General features: G+C 37.3%; 1 protein-coding gene and 1 pseudogene across 2 annotated transcripts in view; both read left to right on the forward strand.

Moving 5' to 3' along the window:
• Positions 1-419: 419 nt before the first annotated feature.
• Positions 420-1,576, forward strand: LOC129503017 (40S ribosomal protein S3-like; annotated as a pseudogene).
• Positions 1,577-4,611: 3,035 nt separating this feature from the next.
• PHF14 (PHD finger protein 14) overlaps positions 4,612-12,122 on the forward strand; it is a 217,288-nt gene continuing 209,777 nt past the window's right edge. For both annotated transcript variants that reach the window (XM_055314889.1, XM_055314890.1), the window contains exons 1-2: positions 4,612-4,770; positions 5,272-5,382. In XM_055314889.1, the coding sequence (XP_055170864.1) occupies position 4,770; positions 5,272-5,382 (112 nt within the window). In that variant the 5' untranslated portion in view covers positions 4,612-4,769. The remainder of the gene's footprint in view (positions 4,771-5,271; positions 5,383-12,122) is intronic.

Genomic DNA, 12,122 nt, shown 5'->3' on the forward strand with positions numbered 1-12,122 from the left:
ACTTTTGAATATGCTAAAAACTGCTGAATTTTACACCATGAAAGGGTGAGTTTTATGGTATGTGAATTATATCTCAATAAAGCTGTTATAAAAACTCAGCCCTGGGATTCCTGGGTGGCTCAGAAGTTGAGTGTCTCCCTTCAGCCCAGGGTGTGATCTTGGAGACCCGGAATCGAGTCCCACATCCGGCTCCCTGCATGGAGCCTGCTTCTCTCTCTGCCTGTGTCTCTGCCTCTCTCTCTCTCTCTCTCTCTCTCTCTGTCTCTCATAAATAAATAAATAAATTCTTTAAAAATAAATAAGTAAATAAATAAATAAATAAAATAAAAACTCAGCCCTGATTAAGCTCCTTTTTAATTTTCTAATTTTTTAAAGGTTTATTTATTTATTTTAGAGAGAGAGAGTTCAGAGCAGTGGGGGAGAGGGGTAAAGGGAGAGGGAGAAAATCTCAAGTGGACTTACTCCACTGGGGTCAATCTCTGATGGCAGATCACGACCTGAGCCAAAACCAGTAGTTTGATGATTAACGGGCCGAGCTACCCAAGGTGCTCCAAGTACCTTTTTTTAAAAAAGGTAATCTTGTTATATCTAGAGAGATGATTGACTGGCTAAGGTACATAGATGAGATGATAATTTATTTTCATGATACTCTTGTGCATTTAAAATTTTATACTATGTATACATACTAGCTATGATAAATTAATTTAAAATCCTTTTGATATTATTATTTGTTAAATATGTTGAAAGTTTTTATTCATGTAATACTACAGTAGATCCTTGCTGCCTAAATCATGGAAGGAAATCCTATAGTCAGTACATTTTACATAATTTGAAAAGGAGATTATCAATGAACCCTTTATTACAAAACATTGAAGGGCTTTTAGAAGTTCCTAGACATCCAAAGTTGCAGTTAAGAATTCTGATTCAACCTGTGGTTCAGAAGAGGTTTGATTTCCCTGAGGGCAGTGTAGAGCTTTTAACTGGGAAGGTGGCCACAAGAAGTCTGTGTGCTATTAGTGAGGCAAAGTCTCTCTGTTACAAACTCCTAGGAGGCCTTGCTGTGCAGAGGGTTTGCTATAGTGTGCTGTGGCTCATCATGAAGAGTGGGGCCAAAGGCTATGAAGTCTTGGTATCTAGGAAACTCCAAGGACAGAGAGCTAAATCCATGATGTTGGTGCATGATCTGATGATTCACAGTGGGGACCCTATTAACTGTTATGTTGACACTGCTATGTACCATATGCTGCTCAGATAGAGTGTGCTGGGCATCAAAGGGAAGATCCTGCTTCCTTGGGGCCCAAGTGGTAAGATTGGTTCTAAAAAGCCCCTGTCTAATCCTATGAGCACTGTGGAACCCAAAGATGAGATATTGCTTACCACCCCCATCTTGGAACAGAAGGATGATATGGCCTTCTGCTCTGGGCCAGATATGGCCAGAGCAGCCTGCTATGTTGCAGCTAGTACTCTCAGCACAACAGAGTCTCCATGGCAGCTGGATCTGGAGTCTGGATTTTGCTCTGTAAAGACCTTTAATAAAACCTTTGAAGAAAAAAAAAAAAAGACAATCTATTTCTAGGAATTTCTCTTATAGAAACTTAGATGCTAGCTTTTGGAGTATCCATTTCCCTTTTAGATAATTCAGCATAATTCCTCTCAATGAATCCAGGAAGAGAGTAGAATGTCTGATTTTCTAACTTCAGAAGTAAGACAATTCTTAGCATGCTTCATGTTTAAAGTAGATTGAAAATTAAGTTCTCAAAGTAGAGCTGGCCAAATAATTAAGTTGCTAGGTTTTTAACTGGAGGAATAACAGGTCTGAAAGCCAGTGAGGAGTATTAAGGATCAGATACCACCTCTGGATCTAGAGAAAATGACTTGTGGGAGGCTGAGTGGCCTCCAGCTGAGAGGGCTATAGGGTAACTTTCCATTTTAGACAAGGAGATACATGAATGATCATTGAAAAGGGAAAGGGTTTACTGAGTAGGCTTTAAAATTTTGGGATGTAAGTTTTTACAGCACTGTGGAAAGGTTTGAGGGGGCACAAAGCAGTGGTAGTTTGGGTCACAGGACTAGAGATTCTTAGAGATTGGAGGAGTTAGTTTACATTTTTAGGAGGGATAAGGAACACAGAAAGAAGAGGTTGCAATATAAATTGTGTAACTACTGTTATGGTGGAATGTCCTGGGGCATTAGAAGTAGCCCAGCTTTTGGGGAATCTAATTAGCCAAGCTTTCCTAGCCCTGAGCATTTGCACATGATCTTTCCTTGGTCCGGAACACTCATAGCTCCTTTTTTCCCCTTCCAGGGCAGTTCAGACTATGATTGGCTCCATTAACTTTCTCCAGGAAGCTTACCCTGAGCTCCTTCTCTTCTCTTAGCCTGTGTACTCTTTCTCTGGTAGCTTGTTTCACAATATACAGCAATTGTTTGACCAGTTTGTATCCTTACCTGTATTTTAAGTTCTGGAAGGGAAAAGACAGCTGTCTTGCAGACGGTCCAGCCTCTATGTAATCATTCCATAAATTATACTACTCTGTAGTAAATATTTACTTTTTTTTTCAAATTTGATAAGATTCATTCCAGTTTACAAAATAATTCAACGTGTTTCTTTAGAGTAAGCTCCAATATTTCATTATATGATTTGACTCCTACACATTTATTTTCCCACGTCACAAATGCTGCCACTCCATGTTTATGTGTGGAATAAACTAATGAACTGAATCAACTTCATCCAGATCTTTCTCTGTCCTTGATGCATAAATTTTTGAGAAGTGTTAGTACTAGTCAGATCCTAACATTTTAATATTATTTAAAAATATTTAACCTGTACATAAATAAATGTGGTGTTTGAAACTTGTTGAACGACTGCTTTATCCAGCTGTACATACTGACCTGAGTTTTTATGGGTCTAAAAATCCATCTTTAATATAAAAAATAGTGAAAGGGAATAAAGGGGAAAGGAGAAAAAATAAGTGGGAAATATCAGAAAGGGAGACAGTACATGAAAGACTCCTAACTCTGGGAAACGAACTAGGGGTGGTGGTAGGGGAGGTGGGGGTGGGTGGGGGTGGGGGTGATTGGGTGGCAGGCACTGAGGGGGGGCACTTGACGGGATGAGCACTGGGTGTTATTCTGTATGTTGACAAATTGAACACCAATAAAAAATAAATTTATTAAAAAAATAAAAATCCATTTTAAAAAATATTTTCTCGAAGTGGATGCAAGGCATTATTTCACATTCACGTGGACACACATCCTAGGTAATAAATATGCGATATACTGGTGAAATGGAGTATTCTCTTCCAGAGGTATTCTTTCTCTTAGTAAAATTAAACACTTATTTATGTGGAATGACTGCACACAGTACACTCGTAATGACACTTAATATAAAAAAAAATTAATGCTTTTCGCCCCACTGTTAGTTGTGATTTTTTTTTTTCAGTTGTGATTTTCAAAGCGGCAACCAAAGTCTAATGCGATTCTCACATTTTCTCTCTTTCAGGAAATAAAATATTCGCACGTACCAAGATACTTAAAGCGATGCAACTTATAGAAGCAGCAGGTAGAGTGTTGTTGTCGGTATTATTTATGTTTTTGGTAGTAACTTAAGCTAGCGACGTCCCTTTGTGTAAAGTGTGCTAGGAGGAACTCCTTAAGAAACGAAAACCTGATGAATAATAGTGAAAGGGAATATAAGGGAAGGGAGAAGAAATGTGTGAGAAATATCAGAAAGGGAGACAGAACATAAAGACTGCTAACTCTGGGAAACGAACTAGGGGTGGTGGAGGGGGAGGAGGGCGGAGGGTGGGGGTGAATGGGTGACGGGCACTGAGGGGTACACTTGACGGGATGAGCACTGGGTGTTATTCTGTATGTTGGTAAATTGAACACCAATAAAAATTAATTTATAAAATTAAAAAAATAAATAAATAAAAAAATAAAATCTTTTTTTTAAAAAAATGAAAAAAAAAAAAAAAAGAAACGAAAACCTGGAGCAAGCCTGAGCCTCCCACGGGTTTGGCGGGGGGAGCCTCGGGCGCGGGGGGGGAAGAGCCGCTCAGCCCGGGAGAGCTCTCTGCGGCCGCTCCTCGGCTCCGCTCGGCTCCGCTCGGCTCCGCTCGGCTCCCGCTCGGCTCCCGCTCGGCTCCGCTCGGCTCCCGCTCGGCTCTGTTCGGCTCCTCCCGCCGGAGAGACCGAGGGCGGCGGCGAGTCCGGCGCACGCGCGCACGCGCGCACGCGCTCACGCCCCTTGCTGTTCTCACGGCCGCGCTCTACCTTGTGTTTTCACTTCCTTCTCCTCAGAGCTGTATCCGGGTCGTTGCTTTCTCTATTGTCTCAGGCAAACGGCCTCGGACTTTGCAAATTCTGGGTCTTTCGTGGCTTCGGGTGCAGGCTAATAAAGTTTTTCTTTCTTTCATTTATTTATTTATTTATTATCATCATTATTTTTTTTTTTTCTAACAGTTTTAACGAAGGACACTAACTCCCCAGGGCTGCCGGGGCCTGGGGGCGCCTCTGGCAGGGGAGCGCCGTGGGAAGGGGCGCGAGCGGCCGGGGCCGGTTCGGCGAGGATTAGGGGGCGGGGTGGGGGGGGCGGGAGGGGGTCTCACGGCTGCGGTAGACTCGCCCGGGTCCGGTCGGCGGCGCCGCCGATCTTAAGTAGCATCTTTCGGATTGGTTTCCGCGGTTTCAGCCCCGACCTCAGCGCTGCCTGGGCTCTCGCAGCCTCTCCCTAGGTGTCCTCCGAACGACCGCCTCACGGATTCCTTAGTAAGTGTGTCGGAGGCCTCCGCCGGGAGAAAGGTGCATTTCAGCCCTTGGAGAAGTCAGGGCCTGTGGGAGCAGGGAGGGTGGAGGGGGGCGCAGGGCTCTGCCGGCAGCCGGACCTTCCGTGGGCGCTGCCCTTCCTCAGTCCGCGGAACGGGCAAGGCTTCTTCTGTTTCCTGGGCTCCGCGTTTTTCTTTCCTGTGGACTGTCCCCGCGTCTAAGTGAGGGATCGTGAACGAGTGGCAGAAACCCAACAGGATGTTACGGGGGGGGGGGGTCACCTTAGATTTTGGCCGGCCTGGTGTCGCCTTTGCCACGCCCCAGCCCCGACCCACGGGGGCTGCTGGCCAGCCCACCCCAAGCTCCCTGCACCTCCTGCTGAGAACTGAATTAGACAAAGATTCCCTGCACGAGGTCATCTGCCCCCCCCCCCCCCCAGCATCACGGCTGTCCTCTGTGCTGGGCGTGATCAGTAATGACGATGTAATGTTTTTCTCTTAACAGTGGATCGCAGCTCCAAGAGGAGGCAGGTGAAGCCTTTGGCAGCTTCTCTGCTAGAAGCTCTCGATTATGATAGTTCAGATGACAGTGATTTTAAAGTTGGAGATGCCTCAGGTAAATGTTTCCTTTTCTTCTTCCCTTTTCCCAGCTTTCTGGAAGTTGGGCTTACTTTCAGACTTTTTTTTTTTTTTTAAATGGGTTTTGATGAAAATGCCAATTGAAAAAGTTAAAGCACATACACTTCCTTTAGTTTGTCCGTTTGATTTCCCACATTTCCCCAAGATCCTTTCACTAGTGGTCTCTAAGATCACTAGATCCCATCATTGCTTCTGTATTTTATATGGATTCTCCGATAATTTAGCAGGCAGAAAAGAGCATCTACTACAGATACCGAAGCGTTTTCTCTACCTCCTCAAAGACTATTGATGCTTACTTTATGGATAGAGGGGAAAAAATAGATATCTCGAAGTCATTTAATATCCTGAGGGTAATGTGAGCTATGAACGGCTCATAAGCAGGGTTCTTTCTTTATTCTGATCACTTGGCATTCTCTGAGGGGAGTTTTGCCTTTTTGCCTATTATTAGCTCCCTTACCAGAATAAAATTGACCAGAGCAATAAGTTATACTTTGTGGTATGTGTTGGGCTTTGTGGATTGGGCCTCTCAAAAATCTCTAAAGTACAAAGATAGATGTTTGCTCATTTTACTTTGTGATTTTTAAAAGCAATGCAGTTTTTTTTAAAAGGTCATATGTTTACATTGTACAAGGTTGGGAAACAGAAAAATATGGTTTTCCATGGTATCTTCCGTCTATTGTACTTCATGTATATAGATATATGTATAATTTTAATTGGAGGAATCTGAGAGATGCATACAAATTGTGTTTAAATATTTTATGTGAAAAATACTAATACATGAACTATAAAATTACTTAGAATTTTGTCCCTTTCTGATGGAAATTTAAATAAAAAGAGAAATTAAAGCCTTTTCAGTTTCATCCCTTTAATAATGTTAAAGTATTCATTCCTCCAGAGAGTTTTCTATGTTTAGTCATCATATAGCTCTCCTTTCCTCTGGTTTTTCTTTTTTCTTTTTCTTTCTTTTTTTTTTTTTTTTTTAACTCCTGTTACAGATGGTAGACGATGAAATTAGGTTGTGTTGTTTCTGTTATTAGTTTAAATAGTATCAACAAGTAGAATTTGCATGGTGATTTACTGAGAACTTTTTATTTCCATAATCTCGTTTAACTTTTATTTTATAATAGCTTAGTGAAGGAGATAATATTTTACAGATAACAGGGGACTGGGTTTAAAGAACTTGGATGAAATCACTTAGGCCATAATGGATGTGATCCATGTCTTTTGACTCCAAAATTTAACGATCTTTTTGCTGCTTAGATCCTAAAAGTAAATTGATGTAATCTTAAACTGAAACTACTTGGTTGTTGTGACTAATGAGGTTACTCCCAACAATCAAAAATTAAGTTTATCTTGATTAATCGTCTTTTAACTTTTGCTTCTCAGCTACTTTCTCTCCTGTTTAGTCAATTCACTGATGTTTGGTACTTCCAAAGAAAGGAAAGAAAGGGAAAGGAAAGGAGGTAAAATCCAAAACTATTTAAGTTCTCTTGGTGAGAATCTTGGTAGTTAATATTTTGGTGAGAATGTGGTTTTGGTCAAGATTAACTGTGGCAAGTTTTTGGGTTTCAGAAGTTATGACTTATTTGAATACCATTATGCAAAACTCAGACTAAGTATTCCATATTTTTTTTCTTCTGTGACAATAAATCCTGACTTTGTAGATTTTTTTTCTTTTGTTTATTGAGATGTAGTCATTCACAGGTATCACTTCTCTTTACAAAGGTCAAAGCTTCTAATGATGCAAACTGCTTTCTCAAGATAATTTTTGGTATAAAGCTAAGTAGAAATTCCTGATTTTATTAAATCTTAATCAGAGTTAATGGGAATTATCAGTTATATGTGAAAACTGACAGGATGAGTTTTGTTATGCTGATAATTTTTAAAGAAATCTCTCCAAAGTACTAAAAAATGCATACTTTCTATTCTCTCTTGTCATCATATCTAATCTGTTCTATTTGTAATTTACTTCCTTGGCCCCTGTGCAGTTCTTGTTATGCTACTATAAAGGAGATTATAGTAGAAGATGATTTTGTTTAAAATAGTAGAAATTGAATCCTATTTTCCCTTCTTGGTTAAGATTCATTGGTGTCCCCCATAGTTAACATGGTGGCTTACTCTTGATTACCAGTGTTTCCTGTTTGAATCCTTTCTTTGCCTGAGGTAGGTGGACTCTTACGGGGGATAAAACAGACTTATCACTGGTTTTCAGTCATGTCAGAGTTGTGGAATCCCAACCCTACTACATATGAATAGATTAAACTCGAGGTGGAGAAATGGCAGTAGCTGTATCATCAGTCTGATCAAAGCCTCTTTCAAAACTGTCTAAAGATGACTTCTTGAATGAACTACTAACTCCTTTAGAACTTGATGTTAAAATGATTAGATTGGTTGGCCTTAATTTGTAACAGTTTTGTGCATCACTTCTCTTCATTTTGAAATTAGAAATTATGACTACAAAGCTTCCTATTTCTGTTTGTCTTTAAGAATATAGATAATTCTGAGAGATTATATTCAACACATTTGCAGATAAACATAATTTTATTCATGTATTTCTCAGGTAATAGAAAAAGGTAAATATTGCTCAAAAAATGACCTGTCAGTAAAATTTTCAAGTGATCATTGATGGTTAATAACTATAAGCCTCTGCCTTTAGAAGAATATAAACTGAAAATAGATCTTTTGTTTTATCTTTAATGTGAAATTAATTAAATTTCTCATTTTTTGATTGTGGACATGGTATAACCATATTAGAATTGTGGTGATAACCACCAGAAGAACCGTATTTGGAAATGTTAAATTGAACCACATGAAATTACCAATTTAAGATTATTGGCAGTTTCTTTGGCAGTTTCATCGTTTGATCTAGTTAAAGTGGTTATATTTGAGATTTGGTCCTAGAATTGGGGTTTGATTACATTTAGTTATCTGATATATAAGTGGAATATTTTTCAAGATGAGTGCATGTATTGCTTTTATTAAATAAGACAAAATAGCAGTGCTGTGTCCCCTCTAACCTGCTGGCCAAAGTAAGATGATTAACTTTAGATCTTGAGTCTTAGTTTAGATAGGCCAGATTGCTAGAAAATTAACTAGAAGAGTCAGATGAGACTTTGGTAGTATTTTGTACTTAATCTAATTTTGGCTAAGTGGATCAAGATATAGTCATAGATCTGTAGTTTTGTTTAAAAGTACTTTGTTGGATATTATGGTAAATTCACAAAGAGATGTGATAATATTGGAAAAATTAAATAAATAAAATAACAATGCAAGGCATGATTGATTATTTGTGTAGTTCAAGTCAAGGAATAGTCACTTTAGACTGGATTTATCTAGAACATTTCATTGAGGAGGTAAGTTGAACTAGGAACTAAAAAAGAAGCAGTCTAGGTGAGGGAAACATTAAGTTTAGAAGTGTAGGGGCTGGTAAATATCATTTATATTTGGGAATCAGGAATGAGTAAAAGAATAAAAGAGATTCTCCTGGGCAAGTATAATGAGGTCAGGTTAAGGCCTTATATTGCTAGACCAGGGTTTCCCAATCTTGGCACTATTGGCATTTGGTGTTCTATAATTCTTTGTATTGGAGGCTTGTCCTGTTTACTGTACAATGTGTAGCAACATCTGTTTTCTACTTACTAAATGCCATTAGCATCTTCCCTTTCTGTCCCCCACCATGGCAACCATTCGTTGTCCAGACATTGCCAATGTTCTCTGTGGGACAGAATTCAAAATTGTTCTTACTTGAGAATCACTGATCTGGATTCATTCAGAAAATGATAAATGACACAGTTGGAACTAGAGATGATGAGTAGAGGATAAGTTGTGTTGATTGATTAGCTTTTTTAAAAAGAGAAAATACAGGATTAGTCAAAAATGGCTGCAAAGTGATAACTGAAGAAACCAGTAGATTGGTGATCTCTTATGTATTGTGTATATTTATAAATACTGGTTACTATTGTACCAGATCAATGAAAAGAATAGTTAATTAAGGCTGGTGAACAAAGGTGATCCTTTACATTGCAAAGCTAAAATAAAACTGAATTAAATCATACCAATTTTATTGTTTAATATTTATGAGGAAAACTTAAGCATTGAAAATTGTGAAGGAATTCTTAAAGATTATTTTTTAAATTCTGTATTGATAAAAAATTCCTTAACTTCTGTTAGTTGAAATAGCTATTGCTTGGAGAGATTTTGATATATTGTATATTTGAGAAAAGTTACCTTTTATTTAATTGAATAGAAAGGAGGGATTTCAATTTTAAAGTTTTTTTTTTTCTGAAAAAAATTTATTTTATTTTAGTAGAGTTAGAATTACTTCTTTTTTTTTTTTAGAATTCTCTTAATGCTAAGAAGCGTCTGACTTATTTAAAGTATCTGACTTATTTCTCTATTACTACCTTTTTTTTAAAAAAAAGATTTAAGAATGCTGGATTTAGAACATGATACAGTCATTGTTTGAATTTGTAATAGACATTTTTCTTTGCAGCCTACAAAAATAGAATTATAGACAGCAAAAGACTCTGAGTTTTTCATTGTAATTTTTGTCAAGCTATGCTTGTACCTAATATTGTTTATTTCCATTCTTCAAGTGCATATATACCAAAAGAAATGATGACTAATCAGATGAAGAAGTTATTTTTCAGAAATCAAGGACAGATAAAATTTGATATATTCCTGATGCCTGCAGTTGGAGTATGGATAATGTATTATATTTGGAGAATGAAGGGTTGGGTAAGCTACTAGGATTTGGATTTGTGGAAAAATCTCAGATTCATCTAATAATAAAATTAACAGATGTAAAGCATTTGAATCTTTTTTCTTTTCAAATTGCTTTCTATCCAGACATGATTACAAGATAAAAACAATCAGGGTATCAATTTCCCCATGCTTTTTTAAAAAAAAAAAAAAAAAAGATTTATTTATTTATTTATTTTTTTTTGAGAGAGAGTGCTTGTGTATGAATCAGAGGAGGGGCAGAGGGAGAGGGAGAGAAAATATCAAGTAGACTCCCCACTGAGGGCAGAGTCCTATTTGGGCTCGATTCCATGATCCATGAGATCATGAACTGAGCCTAAATCACCAGTTGATTACTTAACTGACTGAGCCACCCAGGCAACCCCCTTCATATTTTTAAAAATAATTGGCTTTGGCAACAGCAACCAAAACAAAAATCATAAAAATGCTTAACATTACGTAAAATTTACCAAGTAATAGCAAAGTTGGATTGGTCTCAGTTTTGATTAGGTACTCACATTTGTGCCCCAGTTAATCTTGCTTTTGTATCTACTGTTGTTTTTATTGGTAAAAATTATTAGGAATACTTTTTAGGTACTTTAAAAAACTATCTTTCTTAATTTTGGCCATCTCTTTTAATTATGGCATTGCTTGCAAAATGTTTCAATCTTCTGTAGTCAGTGTGCACAGAGACTGTTTTTTGCCTTAGAAGTGTTTGGTCACCTTGGCTTGCTATTTTTAAAATTCTTATCTAAAAATGTCTATTATTATTATTATTATTATTATTATTATTATTATTATTTATTATATTACCAGAAATAGTTTCTTGGTAGGTTGGATTTAATTATGAATGGTATTTTTAAAAATCATAATTTTCTTAATGGTTTGTAGAACTACTGGACTGAAAAGAAGTACCTAGTTGTGGGTGATAGTGAATTCACACTCTTTGAAATTCAAGAAGCATACAAATCCAAATGTGTTTCCTGAGTTTGGTATCTACTTGTTTGATGGTAAAACCTAACTGGAAATGATAGTTTATTTGTAGTGTTTCCTTATCATACTTGTAAATATTTATACTTTTCACTGCAGAAATGTGTTTGAGTATAGAATAGTGCTTTAGACCTCACTGGAAATTTTAGTGTAATATATTGTGTATGCACCATGCTACCCTTCTAAAATCTGAAAAAAATCAAAATTCTGAAAGCTATCTGGCTCTAGAAGTTTCAAGTAAGGGATTGTTGACCTATATGATTGCTCGTGTCCTATCTAAGATGTGTGGGATTAGAGTGTTTTTTTCATAGCAATTTTGAATAAGCTGTGGGTCCCTGCATGATAATCTTGAGATTGATAATTATTTTATAGGGCCAGTCAATATCTATTGTATGTTAATTTTTATTTTATTTTTTTGTGATTTGACTTGGAGGATTTTTTTTTTTTAAATCAGCCATTTATAAAGGATTTCTAGGACATTTTGGATAACCAGATACTAATTACAACTTTCTTTACTTTTTTTTTCTTTTAACTTTATTTACTTTTAATGTCCATTGAATTATAGTGGCTAAGGCTGGTTGAATTAACAGAAATTAAAATGGTGTGGGAACACAGACTTTTTCTCACCATTTTAATATTACCCTTTTCTTAATTATGGGCCCAAAAAATGTATCACCCTACAGATTTTATTATTATTATTTTTTCCTACAGATTTTACTATAAGTGTTGGCTGTGACCTGTGACTAGTTGTTTCTTACTTCTTCCAGCTTCCCTTCTATTTTTCTCCTCCCCCTTATTTCAGATTTTAGATTTTTATTTATTTGATTAGGTGTAAAGAGGATCAGAAAGCTGCTGAATAGTGTTGGGCCAAGATGGCCTGGGCTGCCTGACGCAGGAATGGGAAAAACTTGCTAGACACTTGTAGTTCTGCACAAACTCTTTAATATTCTAAGCCTGTCTTTTTAGCGACTACTGTGGTTGCTCGTT

The sequence above is a fragment of the Nyctereutes procyonoides genome, unplaced genomic scaffold, assembly GCF_905146905.1.
Source record: "Nyctereutes procyonoides isolate TBG_1078 unplaced genomic scaffold, NYPRO_anot_genome, whole genome shotgun sequence".
NCBI classification, from domain to species: Eukaryota; Metazoa; Chordata; class Mammalia; order Carnivora; family Canidae; genus Nyctereutes; species Nyctereutes procyonoides.